We start from the raw sequence: 18150 nt of genomic DNA on the forward strand, positions 1-18150 counted from the left end.
AGTTGCTGTTTTTAAAGTAATGATTTTCAGGCTTTAGTGTACATAACAATCAGCTGAGGTGTATTAAACATGTATACTTTTGCCCTCTCCCCAATGATTCTGAATCCTTTAGAACTGGGGTGTGGTGGACAGAAGGAATCTGCATTTAATAAACACTCCACCGCATTTGGATAGATGGGCCAAGGGACCACACTTTGAGAAACACTGTTCTAGAGAATAAAGGGAAGTAAAAAGAAGGTACAAAATTTTGAGGAAAAAAAAATGAAGCCATTGAAAGAAAAGAAAAGGCTTTATTGGTGGAGAAGCTGGATGGCTTGAGGCAATCTCAGATTGGTTCCCAAACTGGAACAAGATATTCTACTGCTAATAGTGAATAGTGTTTGTTTGTTTGTTTGTTTGTTTGTTTTTTCATCTTAGTGGACAGAAAAGATCTGAATTTGTATTTCATTTTTTCTTCACCAAACTTTTAGTGCCTGCTATTTTTTGTTAGAAAACGAGCTGGTAGCTAAGAAATGTTAAAACTGTTAAACATTCAGAAATAGCTAATCTTAGTTTGACAACTGTTTTTCTTTTGAAAAAGAAGTATAAATATATAAAATATAGATGATATATAAAAATATTGAAGTATATAATACATCTTTAAAATATATATGTATTTTAGTTTACTCAAGTTGTTTCTAACTATATGATATAATTTAATTTACCCATTTTGACACAGAAAAGAGCATGGTGTTCCACAAAAGGCACTGTAACTTCCAAGTGCTCCCCTACATGAACCAATTTGTAAATAAAGAAACTATTGTTTACTAAGACCTGAGGTCATGAAACTGTCAGTGCAGGGCCATTGCCTTGTTCATCCTTTCAAAAAATGTTGGGGTTTTTTTTTTTTTTGATGCTTGATATGTGGAGCCACCGATCTGATTACAAAGATAACCCTAGTTCTTATCTACACTGAATTTTGGCTAAGTGAGAGATGAAGGTGGACAGGTAGGCAATTACAATACAGGGGAATAAGTCTGTGATGTATGACAGGTGAGGAGGTCTAGAGTGCTAACCTCCATTGAGCAGATCGAGCAGTTTCACAAAGGAAGTGGCATCTAACATAAAATATCAAGGTATGGGAAGAATTATGCATATTTTTGGTTTCTGTTTCACTTGTTACCATATATGATTGCTTTGTTGTGTTGTCTTTGAAGTAGATAATCTCTGTGAATATAGTTTTTTGTAAGCTTTTTTATTTTCTTCTAGTTTTCATTGACATATATGCAGGTTTGAATTTTTGAGTATTTTTAAAAGCTAATTTATGATAATGTCTGTTTAAAACTTGAGAACTCATTATTTAGAGGATTTTTGCATTAGCCATGGATTGACCAGTTTCTCCTTATAGCCTGTTCTCAATCAGACCTTTATATAATCAGTACTTAGCCAGGAATTATTGGCTTTCTGCACGATGAAGCAGAACACTACATTGCCCTGCAGGATGGTTGTTTTTAATGATTGCCAAATGATTCTCTTTCTGTCTTAGTTAAGGAAACATTTCTTTTATAACAACCTATAAAGCTTTTAACACATTAAGTATCATAAGCCTTAAGTTGGTTAAAGATAATTAGCTCTTTTTTGGCATTAATGTGACCTATCTTAATGTGTTTTTTCCTTTCTCTTTAATCTCGTGTGGTGGCTTTCATACTTTATAATTCTGATATTTTCTTTTCAGTTTTATGCCATTTCTTTTAAAGCTGAATGCTAAATGGGATCTCCCTGAGTTCAAAAGCACTGTCTCACTGTCTCTAGTTCCTCTCCTTTCATTCTGTCTTACCTGATTTGGTTTTTGCTCTCTATTAAAACTACTTTGAAGAAGGTCATTGGTGACTTCCCTGTTCCTAAATCTAATGGTCAGTCCTACGTCTTCATTTGTGTTAACCTGTTATCAGCATCAGCACAGTACAGCACTCTTTCCTTAATGACATTCAGGATCCCGACTCTCGGGTTTCCTCCTACTTTAGTGCATGCTCCTTCTGTCTTTGGTGGTTTCTCTTCTCCTTGACACCCTAACATTACAATGTGCCAGGGCTTAGTCAAAAGCCCACTTTTTTTTTTTTTTTGACTGCCTGACTGTTATTCCATGTACCTGATTAACATCTCCACTTAGATATCCAATATACATTTCAAAGTTAACATGTTTAAAACTGAATGTCTGATCTTCCCTTTAACCTTAGAATCTTCGTGTAGTCAGTCTTTTTATCCTTCCCATTGTTGAAATCCAAAAACTTGGGTTCTGGCTTCAAAATATATCAAGAATCAAACCTCTTTTTGCCACCTTCCCTCACTGGTGACACCTGTCCAAGTCACTATCGTCTCTCATGTGGAAAATTGTAAAACTGGTTTCCCTTGCTTCCATACATGTTCCCCCTATGGGTTTTTCTCAAAACAGCAGTCAGCACAGTCCTTTTAAAATATATCATACAATTTCATTCCTTTGCTCTAAACAATTCCATGAACTCCCCTTTTCACTCAGAATAAAAGCCACAGTCTATATAGCAACCCTCTGTGATCTAGCCCTGCATTGCCTATCTCTTATTTCATTTCCTACTACTTGATTTCTCTTTCCACTCCAGCCATCTTGACCTCTTGTTCTTCTTGAACATGCCAGACATACACTCAGTGTAGGCCCTTTGCATGCATTATTCTCTCTGCCAGGAAAAGTTCTTACAAATACTCTCTTACCTCCTTCACGTGGTTGATCAAATATCTTCTTCTCAGTGAGGCCTAATAATCATTTTGAAATTCAAACCTATGTGCTCCTCCCCAAACTTCCCCCTTAATATTTTTCTATAATAATGTCAAGTTTTAGTATATACATAGTAATATGAGACATAGCGTTTGTTGTCTGTGCCCTACCTCCTCATCCCCCACCCATTAGAATACAAGTTTCATGAATACAGGGTTTTTTGTTTCACTGAGATGTATCCCAAAAGCCCAGAACAGTGGCTGGTATGTAGTAGGCATTCAATAAGTGTTCACTGAATGAATGAATGTTTCCATGACTCACTAATGGTTGAAACCCATTTTGAAAACTCAGTTTGAAACATGCTGGTCTAGTGGCTAGACTCAATCCTTAATTTTCTATTTGGGTGTTATTATAAAAAACTTTGATGGATAAATTAAAATTTTCATTTTTTAGTTTTCAGTTTTGTTCAATTAGGTTTGGTTTGTCCAAAGTGGAGTCACTCTAATAATAACCTAAGTGAAAACATAACATTGCTTTTGATATTACCATTCGTGTTCTATAACTTTGAAAGTCAGTCATCTACTGCTAACAGTTTGTACTTCTAGATTTTTTTCTAGGCACCAACAGGTATTAAATCATACTGGATAGGATGTTCTACAACTTGCATTTTTTTGGTTTTGAAATTTGGTTCATTTTTGTTGTGGTAGTTATTTGTTTTGTACCTAATATCCTACTGTGGACACTGTGTCTTGAAATGTGGTGCAGCATGGTTGGTAAGAGCATGGATGCCAAGCCAGACTTGGTTCTAATCCAGTCAAATTACCAAATTGGCAATTGCCAGTTACCAGACTCTAGACAGGTTACTTAAGTTTTCTGTGTCTCTGTTCCTCATCTCTTAATGTGGCAATAATAATTACTACATCATATAGTGTAGTAGAGATCAAATTCTGCCAAATACACATGTGCATATATGTTAACTGTCATCACTAGTACTATGTCATTGTTTATCACAGCTACATAATATCTCGTTTTGAAAATGTAACATTTTATTTAATCAGTCCCTTGTTTGATAAGTATTTGGGTTGTTTCTAATTCTTCACTGTTACAGTAATCACCAAGGGTAAATGTTCTCGTACATTTGTGTAATTTTCACAAAAATAAATACACATTTAATAGACTTTTGGGGTCTAAAATATAAACACTTTTTCCAACGTACACTTGTGCCAACAGTGTATCAGTATTTGTTTCCCCACACTCATGCTGATGCTGGATATTATTAGGCTTAAATATCATTATTTTCTTCTAGTATTTTATAATTGATGGACTAGTTCTTTCTCCTATCCCCATGCCATACTCATATCTTTATTCTGTCTGAAATAATATTGAGGTAATGATCTATTATTCTCAAACTATTTCCATCTCTTCCCCAGTAATTAGAAGTACTACCTTGTATTATGTACCAAACTCCTATATATTCCTTGATCTTTGTAGACTTATTCTCATTATTGACCTGTCCATTCCTATAAAGTGCCTTCTGATTTTAATCACTGTAGCTTATATTTTTTAATATATTAATAGCCCCACTGTACACAGTCAAGTATATACACATTATTCCTCTTTTTAAGGAACAGTTATTTTTCCATATAAATTTTAGGATAATTTTATTGGGGTTTAAACAAATACTCACTGGACTTTTGTTTCAAAAAGTGTTAAAAGTATAGACTTATTTGGAATGAATTTGTATCTCTAAAACTTTAAAATGTCTATTCACTTATTCAGGGTTTTCTTTTTTTGATATGTCTTACATATTTGCTATAAAGTATATTGCTTTGTTTCCTATAGTTTTTGTTGCCATTTTGAATATGTTCTTTTTTTCCATTACATAGTTTAATATAAGATGGATTACATGTACATGTAAGGTGTCAACACAGGTGTATGTGTATACATGTCTTACATCCACACATCCTTCATACTCTTTAATACTTATGCAGTTCTTTTAGATTTTCCAATCTTATAGTCACATCATATGCAAATAATAAATTTCATCTTCCTTTGTAATGTTTGCACCACTTCTTTTTTTCTTTCCTTTTTTTTTTTTTTTGCACCACTTCTTTTTTCTTAATTTGTTGTAGCGACTGGACTGTAGAATGATATTAAATAATAGTGATGATAGCAGGCATATGTTGATTCTGTGTATATATAATTTAATTGAAAAAATTTAATGATTTTATAGGGTTGGTCACATTATTAGCTCTACTTCAAGACTTGTTTTATATTAAACTGGAGAGTACTTGGGAAAGTGTAAGATCTTTTGCTCTTCTGGAAACAAGAACATTACCTTTGGCTAATAAGATTTAAAAGAGTGATAACTCTCTGAATTCCTGGATGTTTACATCTGAAGTGAAGGATCTATCCCCTCCAACAAATGTCTGTTAAAAGTTATGACTAATAAAGTTTGATTTCAAAATTATATGACATAATGACATTTTTTCCCCTTATATCCTGAAAGTCAATAATAGGCGGGGCTTTGTCTCTCTCAATACTCAGTTTTGTAAGCTGCAGATAGATGCCCAGAAGGGCTGCCTGCAGCCTGGTACGCTTTTTCTCAGGGTGCTGCTGATGTGAGTTACCAGCTTCTGCCCCGTGAGCAAGCTATTGTCAGTGTTTCCTCGGACCCTGGAGATGCTGGTCGTGGCTATTTGAATAGGGCTAACGTTTGTCAGGTATAACAGATTGTTCAAATGTATCTGACTTTGAGTTTAACTCTTTTAAGTTTAACTTCATCTGGGCAATAGAAAGTCAGACATTTTAAGTAATGTCAAATGTAATCGAGAATTAAATGTGTTGGTTTAATTTTCTTTGACCTCTAGCTGCCTTTCATTCACATTTTTATTATGAAAAATGTCAAACATAAGGTAGTTATCTTGCAGAATAGCCTAAATTTTGGGTTTGTCTGAGTCCTTCATGATTAATACAAGAACTTTTAATCATAGTAGTCTTCAGTTTTTAGGTCCATTTGCTGAAAATAATTTTTATACTTGTGTCATGGCACTTAATAATTACTAATATTGACCTAATTCCATTTCATTCTGTTACTGAATATGATCTTAGTAGAGAGATCCTATAAGTAAGGGTTCTGAGAATGGGATCCTAATTTTTAGAAGATCTGTGTTCTCTCTATTTCTAACAGATTTCTTCTGTGGCCTTGAATGCATTATACAACCATTCCACCTGTGCTATATAAAACACACAGAATTGCTTACCTTTTAAAACAATTTAGTGGATTTAATGACTGATGTTTATAAAGCCCATAGAATATGTTAAAATATAGCTAAGATGGTAATAATTAGAGAAATGATTATGGTATTTTTTGGTCCTTTCAAATAAGCTTTCATTTAGTTTAAGTGTTGTATCTTCAGCAGACATTTCTGTCTCAGATCTGAAGCAAAGGGACACTAACCTTAAATGCCTACCTACTGTGTGGTAAGCATTGGGCTAGAGTCTTCAGGTGCATCTCCTCATTTAATTTTTAAGCCTCCATCTAACCTGTGAAATATGTGAATTCTTATTTCCATTTTATAGACCAGAAAACCCAGGGTCAGAGTGGTTTGGTAACTTGCTGTGTACTACAAACCTAGTAAGTGCTGCAATCAGGCTGTGAGCCTGGAGCTTTGTACATTTGTGAGTTGAGCTTTATTACGAGAACTTTTCTAAATACTTCTGAAATGTCACATACATTGAGGAAAATCTCTCCCCCCAAATTTGGTAGTTACTAGTGAAGAATTTATACCATCTTTTTCTGACCAGAAACATTTAATATACAGAGTGTTAAGTATATTAATTTTCCCATTACAGTATGTCTCCTGTCACTGATTATATTCTAGGATGTTGGCAAAGGATGAACTGATGACCATACTTCAGAAATGTTTCAAGGTTTTTAAGTCCTCTTCTGAAAAGCAGCTTGGGAGCACAGCAAAGAGAATAGAGGAGTTTCTGGCCCAGTTTCAGAGTCTTGATGGTGAGAATATAGTATCTTGCCAATTGTACTGGCTATGAAATTTAACTAAATAAAATAACATGGAAAACCCCATTTTCTGATGTTTGAGAGATAAAGAGATAAAGTAGTTCATGGGCAGTCAGCATACCAACCCTCAGAATATCATATCCTGACAATCACAAATAAGACAAGTGGTTCTCTTCCAGATTTGGTTTGAACAATGAAGATCATCAAATGGTCAGGAAAAAAAATTCTTTCCAGATGGACAGCTTAGAGGACTTACATTTACCTTAAAAAAAAAAAAAAAGAAATCAAAAAGATTGGAGAGAGTAGCAGGGCATTATAATTAAGGACTCCTTTTAGATGTTTTTTCTTAAGCATTTCATCAAGTTCTTTTAGATTTCAAAAACACTGCATAAATCATTTGTAAGCCTGAAGAATTAATAGCTGTGAACCACTTTCACAAAAATGAGGCTCATTGGTATGCTGATTACCAAAATATGCATGAGGTTTGCTTTAATCTGATTTATAAAAGCTATAATCTTTCAGTCCTAAATGAACTGAGGCAGCCTGGCATTCCCATGTTGAAGTGTTGTAATTTCCTTGATTTTGCCTGACCGCCACACGGTCATTTATATTTGCTGAATGCTGCGATGCCTGATTGTGTATAAGTAGCCATGTTATGATGCAGCAGGACTTCTCTGTGTTTTCCAGGGGCACCATGGATTGATACTGATCGTTAACTTTTCATGGGCTCTTCTCTTGCTCTCGTTCTAGCACTAAAGTATGGTATTCTTTTGGTAAAACAAACAAAAAGAGTATGGACCCTTTATTTTCCCCTACTTAGGGAAATTTTACTTTGGGAGGTTGAGGGAATGAGGCAGCGTGGTATGTAAGCACATAGATTGGACGTGGCATGATGAAAATACTTCACACTTGGAATGTCTGTCAATCCTTTCTACGTTTGGCAAGTGTTCCTTTGTCTTGAAAATCCTTTGGATTAAAGGAAACTGCTTTTGCTGAGATCCCTCCATATCTGTCCACAGCTGCCATGCTAGGTCAGTGGAAGATGAAGAGAAAGTTTCCTTGGCTGGAGTGACATGAGCAGCCAGCACGAGGAAGTACAGTACTAAGAGGGTTCGCTTCAGGCTGTGTGTAGGCATTGCTCTTTTGCACTGTAGCATGAGCTGAACCATTTTTCAAATCATATTTTAAAGGACTGGAGATTAGTGTAGAAATCATTGAGTTCAGTTACAAACAGACTAAAGCCCAGGAAGAGAATGTACTTCCTCCAGATCCCACAGCTAGCTAGTGCTAGCACCCGGGCTCCAGCTCCCCTCTCATAAGCCAGCTCACTGCTTTTGATCATTCATTCATAATTTAAATGCCCCTTAACTGTGGTTATTGGGACAGTGAGGGGACACCCTTAAGGACATAAATAAGGTAAAAGACTTAATATATATAAGTAGGTAAATTTCAATCTTTTAAAAAATTGGACTCAGTTTTTATTTTGTAAAATAAAACTTGATATTATAACAATTAACATAAGCTGGTGAAATAAATTGTGATATACTAAATAATAAAGGAATGCAGCTTTTTGAAATGGGAAGTTTGGAGATAAAGATGATTAACATTCTGAAGATAAAGAATTTTATGAGTTGAAGTAAAACCACTGTAAAGAAATATCTGTATTGTCTATTCTCAGAAGTGATACTCTGTTAATAATAAAGTAAAATTAACACCTCCCCCCCCCTCCCAACACACACACACACATTAGACAAGTAGAGATATTTGACTATATGCTATCTCTGGTTCCTTAACTATGTTTTATAGTCTGGGTTTAAAATTACATTTGTAGGGTCACAGTGTCAGATCAGGTTTTCAAGGCTCTGCTATGTGCTAATGAAATGGCACAAAGAATTTATTAGATATTTAACCTTAAATTATATTTTTCTTTTTTTTTTTTAATTTTTTTTTTCAACATTTTTTTATTTATTTTTTTGGGACAGAGAGAGACAGAGCATGAACGGGGGAGGGGCAGAGAGAGAGAGGGAGACACAGAATCGGAAACAGGCTCCAGGCTCCAAGCCATCAGCCCAGAGCCCGACGCGGGGCTCGAACTCACGGACCGCGAGATCGTGACCTGGCTGAAGTCGGACGCTTAACCGACTGCGCCACCCAGGCGCCCCAAATTATATTTTTCTTGAATGAAGAATTATCCATAGCTAAGAAGAAATTTATTCTTTTAGAACAGTGCAGATTCTGCAGCCACATCCTCTTGTCTTAGATTTAGTCCAAATAAGCCATGTGAATGTGAAAATCCTAAAACCTGCCTTACACTAGGAAGAGGGTTGTTTTAGAGCCTCATGCTCTCCAGAAGCACAACTACACCTTTCACCAGCTACAGTTTTCTGTTCCCTTTGGTGCACTATATTTCCCGTGGAGTTCTAGAAATATTTGTTCTTTTGACTGGAATGGATTTACCCTAGTTGCTGTGTATTGGTTTTATATTAAAAAGCAGAAGCCAAAGAAGAAGAAGATACTTCAGGGCTACAGTCAAAGGGGCTTCAGAAGACAGACCTTTATCATCTTCAGAAGGTAAATTTTCCTTCCAACTGCATCTTGCCACACTCCCTTTTTTTAGTGTGTGCTCTAGATTAGCTCTGTGTTTTTGTTTTTATTTTTCATCCACAATCAGGAACAAAGCAGATTTTGTAACACACTTATAAATTGAACATCCTGTTTATCTGATCCACTGCCATCCTCATTCTCTATTTACAAAGTCTGGAATTTACTAGCCAACATAGGTGGAAACTGTTCCTTCAGGCTTAGAATAGGAATTAACCAGCAGTAAGGAAAAAATGGGAACATTTGTTGCAAAAAGGTATCTGATTATTTATCTGATGCATTTGACTTTTTGTTTGATCAAACAGAAATCCATAAGAACCTAACCCATTAATTTTAGGGACTTGACTTTTTAATGCATATTCAGTAGAGAGCAGAAACTGAGCCACAGTACACCCAACATAATCTTTGTCAGTTAATTCTAACTTTAGGATCTTGGTTGTCAAAGTAAAGAACATTCTTTGTATCATGATACCAAGTTATGATAAATGTAAACTTTCAATCAAAGCAAGGCAGAACACATTGAATTTATTCTCATGGCCAAAGTGTAAGGATTTTTTTCCTTCTACTTATAAGTCCTTTTCTTTTTTAAGAAAATTTTTTTAAATTTTATTTATTTATTTATTTATTTATTTATTTAGGCGGGGGAGGGAGAGAGTGAATGCACATGCACAAGCTAGGGAAGGGTGCAGAGAGAGAGGGAGACACAGAATCTGAAGCAGGCTCCAGGCTCTGAGCTATCAGCGCAGAGCCTGGTGTGGAGCCCGAACCCATAAACCATGGGATCATGACCGGAGCCAAAGTCGGCTGCTTAACCGACTGAGCCACCCAGGCTCACCCCCATATAAATCCTTTTCTTAAATGAACCAATGGGTTGTGGATTGTGAGCACTCTACCGTATAATAGCAATGAAGTGAACTGCTCTTTTTCTTTTTCCCTGAAATAAACTTGATATATATTTGAAGCAAAACACTTAGGAGGAGAGATTCTTTGCAGACCTTAAAAATAAAAAATAAATGCAACCCGCATTGATCTTGCTCTTTCTGTGCACATTCTGTCTGTGGACCTAGAGCTCCCCTCTGAGTTTTCTGTTGCAGAATCACCAGAAAAAATATGTTCTTTCATCCATAGTCCTTATTGGAAATGAAGGAATTAAGAAGAACCAGTAAGAAGCAGACCAGGTTTGAAGCACTCAGAGAAAAAGTTGTCAACTTCATTGACAGTCTGGTGAGGTGAGTCTGTTGCTCTTAAGAGCTAAAAATCAAGCTATTTTCCCAATAACACTGGGGTGGTAGCTGTGCATAGCCAATCCAGGGCACTTTCTCCTAGATTAGGCTTTATGCTTTTCAGGCCCCTTCATCTAGCTTAGAATTGTAATTTTGATTCATTTTCCATCCTTATTAAGATGTCTCATCAAAGGACTAGTTCATTCCTTTACTGCCAGTTCAAGAACACAGATTTAAATTTGATCTATCTAGTTCATTAGGCTGGGGTTGGAGGAGTGGGGTGTGAAAATAGAAAGCTGAGTGTTTTTTACCCTAACAACAGAATGTTTGCATTGCACTGTATCCTTGCTCTGCCTGTGCTGGGAGTATGATGGGTCTAGGCCAAGCCCAGAAGACACAGCCAGCTAGCCATAATGCCCTCTTTTATCCAGAGTAAGGCGCTTCTGATTCTAAAGAATACCAGTGCAACTTATTATCAGCACTAGATTCATGTTGAGAAATGTAATTAGAAGTCCATTAGCCTATATTTTAAGATTATTTCTTTTTGGGAAACCCAGATCATTCTGATTCATAGATTTCCCAAAAGCCAATTTTATGTAGCTGTGTAGGATTTCCCACCTAAGCCGCCTTTCAGGCAATTGGGACATGCTATAAGGGGGGAAAAAAAAAGAGAGAGAGAAGTGTGAAAACTAAAATGATTTAATAGTTAAAAAATAGGAAAAAGCTGTTATTTATCATTGCTTATTCTGTATTTTAATGGCAGTTCAGACAGCAGGCTAGGCACTGAATATAATCAAGTGCCAAAAAGAACAGCTCAGTTACTGAAGGCAGAGTAGTTTTCTGATAAATGACCTGTCCTTCTTCAAAGTGAAAAGTTCCATTTTCCAGGACAGTGTGGGAGCCATTGTTGCTAATCATTAGGGAGAAATTACTAATGTCATGCAAGAGGTCCAAATGATCAACCAAGTGTGACAAAAGGTAGGTTAAAGTAAGAAATGTGTCATGTAAAAGTGATGCAATGCAACATCGAATTGACCTGCTGGCCGGAATTGACCTTTTAGAACTTCAGTTAACCTTGCCCTCCTGTTAACCTTGCGCTACTGGGCTTTCCTGTTCTATAGTTTTTGCCCCAGGTTTCTGGCTCCTTTCCTTTACCAACCTGTGGCCATTGTTATTGCTAAAAAATGTAGTGTATTTTAACATAATTGTAGGCTAAGTGCCAGGTTCCTTTCTGAGTTCCTACAAATCCCAAATTGTAGGCTTTGAAATCAAACAGCTATTCCTCTTTTGTGATCTTTGACCTAATTACGTCTGACTTTTTACCTTTCTGAGCGGTTACAGAAATAAAGTTGAGCATGATTGAATTGTGCTGTGTTGTGAAATCACAAAATTAGCCATACTAGGATTTACTGTCTTTATCAAAATTCACTATCCTAGGCAGGAAGAGATTAGGATTGTAGCATGTTAGAACTAAAAGGGACCTGGGCAGTCATGTGGCACCTAAAGCCCAGAGTGAAGCTAGGACTTCTGGATAGTCACACAGTCCTAGTCTACTGACATCCATCAAAAGTCCCTCTCCATTTCTCCATACAGTCTCCGAGGAGACCACATCACTGATGTTTGAACAGAGTTTGGAGTCCTGGAGAAAAGATGTTTGTTAAAGATAAATATAAACAATAGACTTTGAGAGACAGGGTTCTCAGTTTACCTTGAGCAGCTCTTGATGAAACTACTGAGAATTATAAGTACTACTTTCTAAGTTACTGTTTTCACCAGAATACAAACTTCAACTTTGTAGCCCTTGTTGACACTAAGTGGTCCTATCAGTTCCCACAAAACCACCTCTTTTGTTTGTGACCTCTGCTTCTCCCAGCAAATAAGCTGCAGAAGTATGCTTCTATGCTAATCTCCACATTTGCAGTTGGACAGAAATCCTAATGTGTGATGATGTTTTGTCACTGTTGTTGTTCAACTAATGTAGCAGCCCAGTGTAAACAAAATACAGGCGTATATTTTATTTTGCCTCTGATGGAGGTTCTTTGAGGGTATCCACATAGGCCTTTTGCCTTGGGAATTACCTGAATTTCTAAACATTAAATAAAGATGTTAAAAAGGGAGAGGAGTAAAAATGAAAAATGTGAGATAATAGTTTTTTTCTGAAACTGACTCTGTCTGGTTGCCTTGCTTGATTTCCAGTCCTTACTTCATAGCAGGGACTTCCAACAGGGTCTTTTAATGACAGTCATTATAATGATTGGGGAGAGACAGCCTGAGGTTGGTGCAGGAAGAGCTGATTACAAACTGGGTAGCCAGCCAGCTAGGGAGGCAGTTGATGTTACAAAACCTGTGCCAGAGGCTACAGCTAATTTAACCTTGAGTAAGAGGTTAGCAGTACTTAAGGTACAGAATGCTGATCCTTAGCGCCAATTCAAAATCCTAGACTTTGCCAGTGGGTTTTCTTCTGATGAACTCTGGGGAAGGAGCAGCATCTACAAGTGGACTGAGCAGGGGGCCAGGAGCTTTCTTAAGATGAGGAGAGGTGATGTGCATGGTTAATACCTCCATGTCCTCTTTTCCTTAAAGCTACTGACCACACAGGTGGAGGAGGTGTAGAGGGATTTTGTCCCAAGAGGGGAGACAGCCAGGACACGGGGAAGAAGAGGGTAATTTCCCTGGTGGCGAGGCTGAGGCAGCTGCTTTTTCTACCTGCACTTGGTGAACTGACACAAATCTGTCATGTGGCTAAAATATTTAAAGCCCAGGACAGGACTAAGTCCCCTGAATCTTTATGAAGGCATGTGAATGAACTACTTTAAACAAGTTAGTAACTTACTACTCTTACCCTTGCGTTGTGTTTGCCAAGGTTTCTCCCTTCCAATTTGCTACCCTCCAGGCCACTCAAGAGTGATGTCACTGTCAGGGCAAGCTGATAGGCTCATTAGACATTGAAAGTGAACTTTTTAATGCTTTATTTCCTAAGTTCAAATTTCATTAAAATTGGTTTGTCATCTAGCTCATAAATAAGAGAAAAAACACAAGTTTCAGTGGTTTTTCTAATTGAAATTTTAGTGATGAACAGTTGACTTGTTTTCTAATATTCTGAAGCTAAAATTTAGCCTTTTCAGTCTTCGAAAGTAAAATTTAATTCTAACATATAAAAACCTCCCACGTATCATTTCTATGAAACTTCAAAAAATTTTCCATGTTCCCAAAAGAATTTCCTAACTTCTTAAATCCAGGTCTGTCTGAGGCCCGTGTTGTAAACCCTGCCAGGAGTTACAGGTCTGCTGTGGTAAGGAGTGTAGCTATCTTGGTTTTCTCAACAATTACTTCAAGAAAGTATTCTTTAATACTGTAAGGTATCATAAAGCTTTTGAGCAGAAATGTAACTTAGGTACATTTGTTCCTAAAGGTTTAAATCAGAACTGAAATACAGTTTCTTAAACTCTAATGAGTCTGAAAGTTTTAAAAAATATTGTATGAAAAAGGGACAATTCTGAGTGAACCTGTACTATTATATTTGGCTTTTGTTTCATTTGTTTTTGGTTCTTGATTTTGCTTTTTAAGTAAGTTGCTCAGTCTTCCAGAGGACTGACAAAATGTTACACTGAAAATAAACCTGTGCTTATCTAAAAGCAGATACCTACCTCCCTTTGGCTGTTTCAGAGAATACCTTCTGCCTCCAGAGACACAGCCTCTGCATGAGGTGATGTACTTCAGTGCCGCCCACACCCTGCGTGCGCACCTGAACGCTGCTCCCAGAATCGCCCTCCACACTGCACTCAACAATCCTTATTATTATCTCAAGGTAAAAAGCCTATTTGTTACTCTGAAAGTTTGATTCAGACCCCAGGCTTCATTTACCACAAAAATATTGTAAATTTGCAGTCCTAATAAATGGGGAGTTGGTAGCGCAGGATTATACCTCTTTTAGGTGTAAAAAAATTCTTTAGACTTTAGAGGGCATTTTCTAAGCCAGTGAATAATGCTGCCAACTTTCGATTGTGTGTAATTATCTTCCCCTTCATGTGGTAAAATGCCAGATCACAGGCATGAAGACACCAGAGTATAATGCTACTACTCTTGTGAAAATAAATGTTTCCTACAGACGTAACATCAGATCATGGATCAAACAGTATTTAAAAGATCCAGATTGTTTCTGATATAAGAAATAAATAGTTTGGGATTTTCAATCAAAGAAAGATCTACTCCAAGAGAGTATCTCAAGAGCTGAGTATAGAGGAAGGCCAATAATCTGGCAGGGATGAAACTCCTAAAACCCAGACATATTTGCTAGCTCCAAGAAGCTTTTCTTGGGGCACCTGGATGGCACAGTTGGTTGAGCATCTGACTCTTGACATCTGCTGAGATCATGATGTCACAGTTTGTGGGATCAAGCCCTGCGTTGGGCTCTGCACTGACAGCACGGAGCCTGCTTGGGATTCTCTCTCTCTCTGCTGCTCCCCTGCTCGAACACATGCTCTCTCACAAAAGAAACTTAAAAAAAAAAAAAAAAAAAAGCTGTTTTTTAAACAGAGTTCAGTACAGTTCAGAGTTTTAAAAACTTCAGATGAAGCCATCATTTTAAACATTTCAGTAAGTTTATGTATACATGAAATAATCTGTTGGCAATTTGCTAATACATTCATTTGTTTTGAACTCAGCTAAACACCTAGAAATCTTGGCCCAAAAGATATTTAAGAAATGATTCCATAAAAATCTATGAAGAATGTTCCACTTTATTGGTTTTCTATTCCAAAATGGCACTCAAGCTAGCATGCTAAGCATTACAAGAGAATACTGAGTAGGAAGATAGAAATCAGTGGTTTTCAATGATGGTGGTAGTGGGGAGCTTGAATATTTCATATTTAAAGCACAAAATATTTTTACTATATAAAACACAAAATCTCTTCAGTGGTAGGTCACAGTAGAGATCTGGTATGATTTTAAGAGTCTTTGGGGAGGATATATTACAACCTCCATGTGTATGTATGTGTGAGAGATTGTCTCAGTAAGAACTATAGATTTCAAACAAGTTAAAAAAGATGGTTTTTGTAGGAGTTAGGATCTGCAGCGTTTGACAGCTTTTTGAGAAGTGACTTACAACTCTGGTAGTGGTATGTTGGTATTAATAGAGAATAATTATTGCTATAATTACAAGTGTTAGAAGTGGCATTTTATTGAAAATCCCAAGAAAGTCCATAAACTTTTTATGGAAAATAGAAATGCATTAGGGTCTCTGAAAATAATAATGTATGATTAAAATTGAAAAATTAATAATTGGATTAAAATGAAAAATACACTTGTTTTCTGATCCTGATTATTCTTCCAGTGACTAGGAGGTAAGGGGATGATGAAGACCTAATCCAAAACAAGAGCTAAATAACTGTTAGTAAATGCAGCTCACTAAATAAAGGAAACCAAAGACTCCATGTACTGGCTTACTGAATTTAGTTTGAGGGTTCATTAATGGCTGCTTGTGTTCCTAATCATTTCTAAAAGGCAGACATCTTAGTTTACTGTTGTTTTTAGAATGAAGCACTGAAAAGTGAAGAAGGCTGCATTCCAAATGTCGCCCCGGACATCTGCATAGCATATAAACTGCACCTCGAGTGTAGCAGGCTAATCAACCTTGTGGACTGGTCAGAGGTAGGTCAGGGGGAAAAGAGCAAGCTGTATATTTGCCTCGCCATCCGTGACCATTCTCCTGGGGTTTAATACTTTTGGTACTTTGGAACTCATCTTTCATTTTTTTAATGCCCTGTTCTTTTGTTTGGAAAGCGTAAATCCCCTCATATTGCAAAATCTCCTCCAGATAAGCAGGTCATTCAACGGTCCCACTCCAAGTCCCGTGCACTCTGATTCCACACCTCAACCCAGTGAATTTTGTGAGTGTGCCAGGTCAAAATAAGTATGTGACCTACCCCTACAGTTAACAGTAAGCAGGAGCTAAACAGTTTAGGTTGGTTCTGTTATTCCACAGAAGTGTATTATTAACTAGTGTTTCCCTTATCACATAAAACAAAAAAAATATTGGAATAGCTATACAACAGATGTAGCAATCAGGAAGTACAAGGAATGCTTGGCAAGGCAACCGACGACTGTTGTTACTAAGATAAATAACTTCTTTCCATCCTCAGAAGAACATTACAAAGTTAACTCTGTCAGAGGCCCTATTTAACAGATGTCACCATTTAAAAATATGCATGATTGGCACCTTCTAAGAAGATTAGTTTTAAGAATCTGAAATTTGGTGCAATATTTTAAAAATGTGCCAGCTATCAGCAGCAGTACTTGACCTGGCTTCATACAGTCATCAAATGCAATAAAAGATACTTGGCAGTGATAGAGATTTTTATTTTCTTCTGTCTTGTCTCTCAAAAGGCTTTTGCAACAGTTGTGACAGCTGCTGAAAAAATGGATGCAAATTCTATAACCTCAGAAGAAAGGAATGAAATTATCCAGTATCCTTTTTTAAAAAACCAGTTCTACAATGTCCAGGTTTACATGGCGTATAAGCCTATAGTTTCTCCAGACTTATTTTAGAGATTTATAAAGATGTGCCCCAGACAACATTATTTCTTGTTAATATTAACCATACCATCCCAGAATAACTTGTTTCTAAACACTTATTCCAAGTTTAAAATGAGACCAAATCCCAAACTTGTATCAAGGTCATACTCCCGAATTTAGCAAAAATGTCCCATAACTGTCATTGTAATTATGTTTTTCTAAGGTGATCGATGATGTACTATTAGAAGTTGAAGGGGAAGCAATTTTCAGACTAAGAAAAATTAGAATTAGGTAAGCTTTAAGCACTTTACCATTCATGTCTTGTCGACAGTGGATTCTAATTACATTTGATGTTTTCCAGTAAGGGTTATGGTTTAATTTAGGAATAGATATTTGAACTTTACTTCAGTTTAACAAGTGATGTTTTAACATTGAGATTTTAACCTTTTTGTCAAAAAATATGGCAAATTTCCTTAGCCGCAGCCTCCAGTGCTCGATTTATTAGAGCTGTTTCCGAACTAGAACTTTTAGGATTTATAAAACCCACCAAACAGAAGACTGATCATGTGGCAAGGCTAACATGGGGAGGCTGCTAGAAAGCAAAAAGGACACCAGTCATATTTATAAACCACCATGAGACTGTTGGCGAGAAATGTATAATCCTTGTGTGATGCTTCACCACAAATAGACTGCTCACCCCAAACAGGAACATATCAAAATACCTTTGGAGTACTTTAGAATCCAACAAATGATATGCTTACATTTTAACTAAAACCTCTCGCATATTATCACTGCAGTTTTCAGTCATTTCTAAATTATAAATGTTCTTGAGCACACATAGTTTATAAATGTAATAAATTCCTTTATCCAGGAGTATAAATTCTTTGCAGTTTGTTTAATAGTACTCATTACTGCTCCCTCAGTTTCTTGAACTGGCATTCCTCCCTTTAGTAAATTGTGTAGTAAGTAAAATGAATATTCTACAGGTTTATTTCTCCTAGTGACTAGAGGTTCTAAAACTGCCTCTGCTGCCCCATTTCCTTTAGTCTGAAAAAAATTTT

The 18150-nt window shown here is 36.6% G+C and overlaps 1 protein-coding gene across 4 annotated transcripts in view; it reads left to right on the plus strand.

Moving 5' to 3' along the window:
* ORC3 (origin recognition complex subunit 3) overlaps positions 1 to 17969 on the plus strand; it is a 61988-nt gene extending 44019 nt beyond the window's left edge. For 2 of the 4 annotated variants that reach the window (XM_003986358.5, XM_006931886.4), the window contains 7 exons: positions 6613 to 6746; positions 9244 to 9323; positions 10482 to 10582; positions 14243 to 14384; positions 16109 to 16225; positions 16961 to 17040; positions 17580 to 17969. In XM_003986358.5, the coding sequence (XP_003986407.1) occupies positions 6613 to 6746; positions 9244 to 9323; positions 10482 to 10582; positions 14243 to 14384; positions 16109 to 16225; positions 16961 to 17040; positions 17580 to 17685 (760 nt within the window). In that variant the 3' untranslated portion in view covers positions 17686 to 17969. Of the gene's footprint in view, positions 1 to 6612; positions 6747 to 9243; positions 9324 to 10481; positions 10583 to 14242; positions 14385 to 16108; positions 16226 to 16960; positions 17041 to 17572 lie in introns of all 4 variants that reach the window. The other 2 variants (XM_006931885.4, XM_006931884.4) reach the window with 2 other exon arrangements.
* Positions 17970 to 18150: the final 181 nt, after the last annotated feature.

Source organism: Felis catus, chromosome B2 (genome assembly GCF_018350175.1).
Source record: "Felis catus isolate Fca126 chromosome B2, F.catus_Fca126_mat1.0, whole genome shotgun sequence".
Classification (NCBI taxonomy): Eukaryota; Metazoa; Chordata; class Mammalia; order Carnivora; family Felidae; genus Felis; species Felis catus.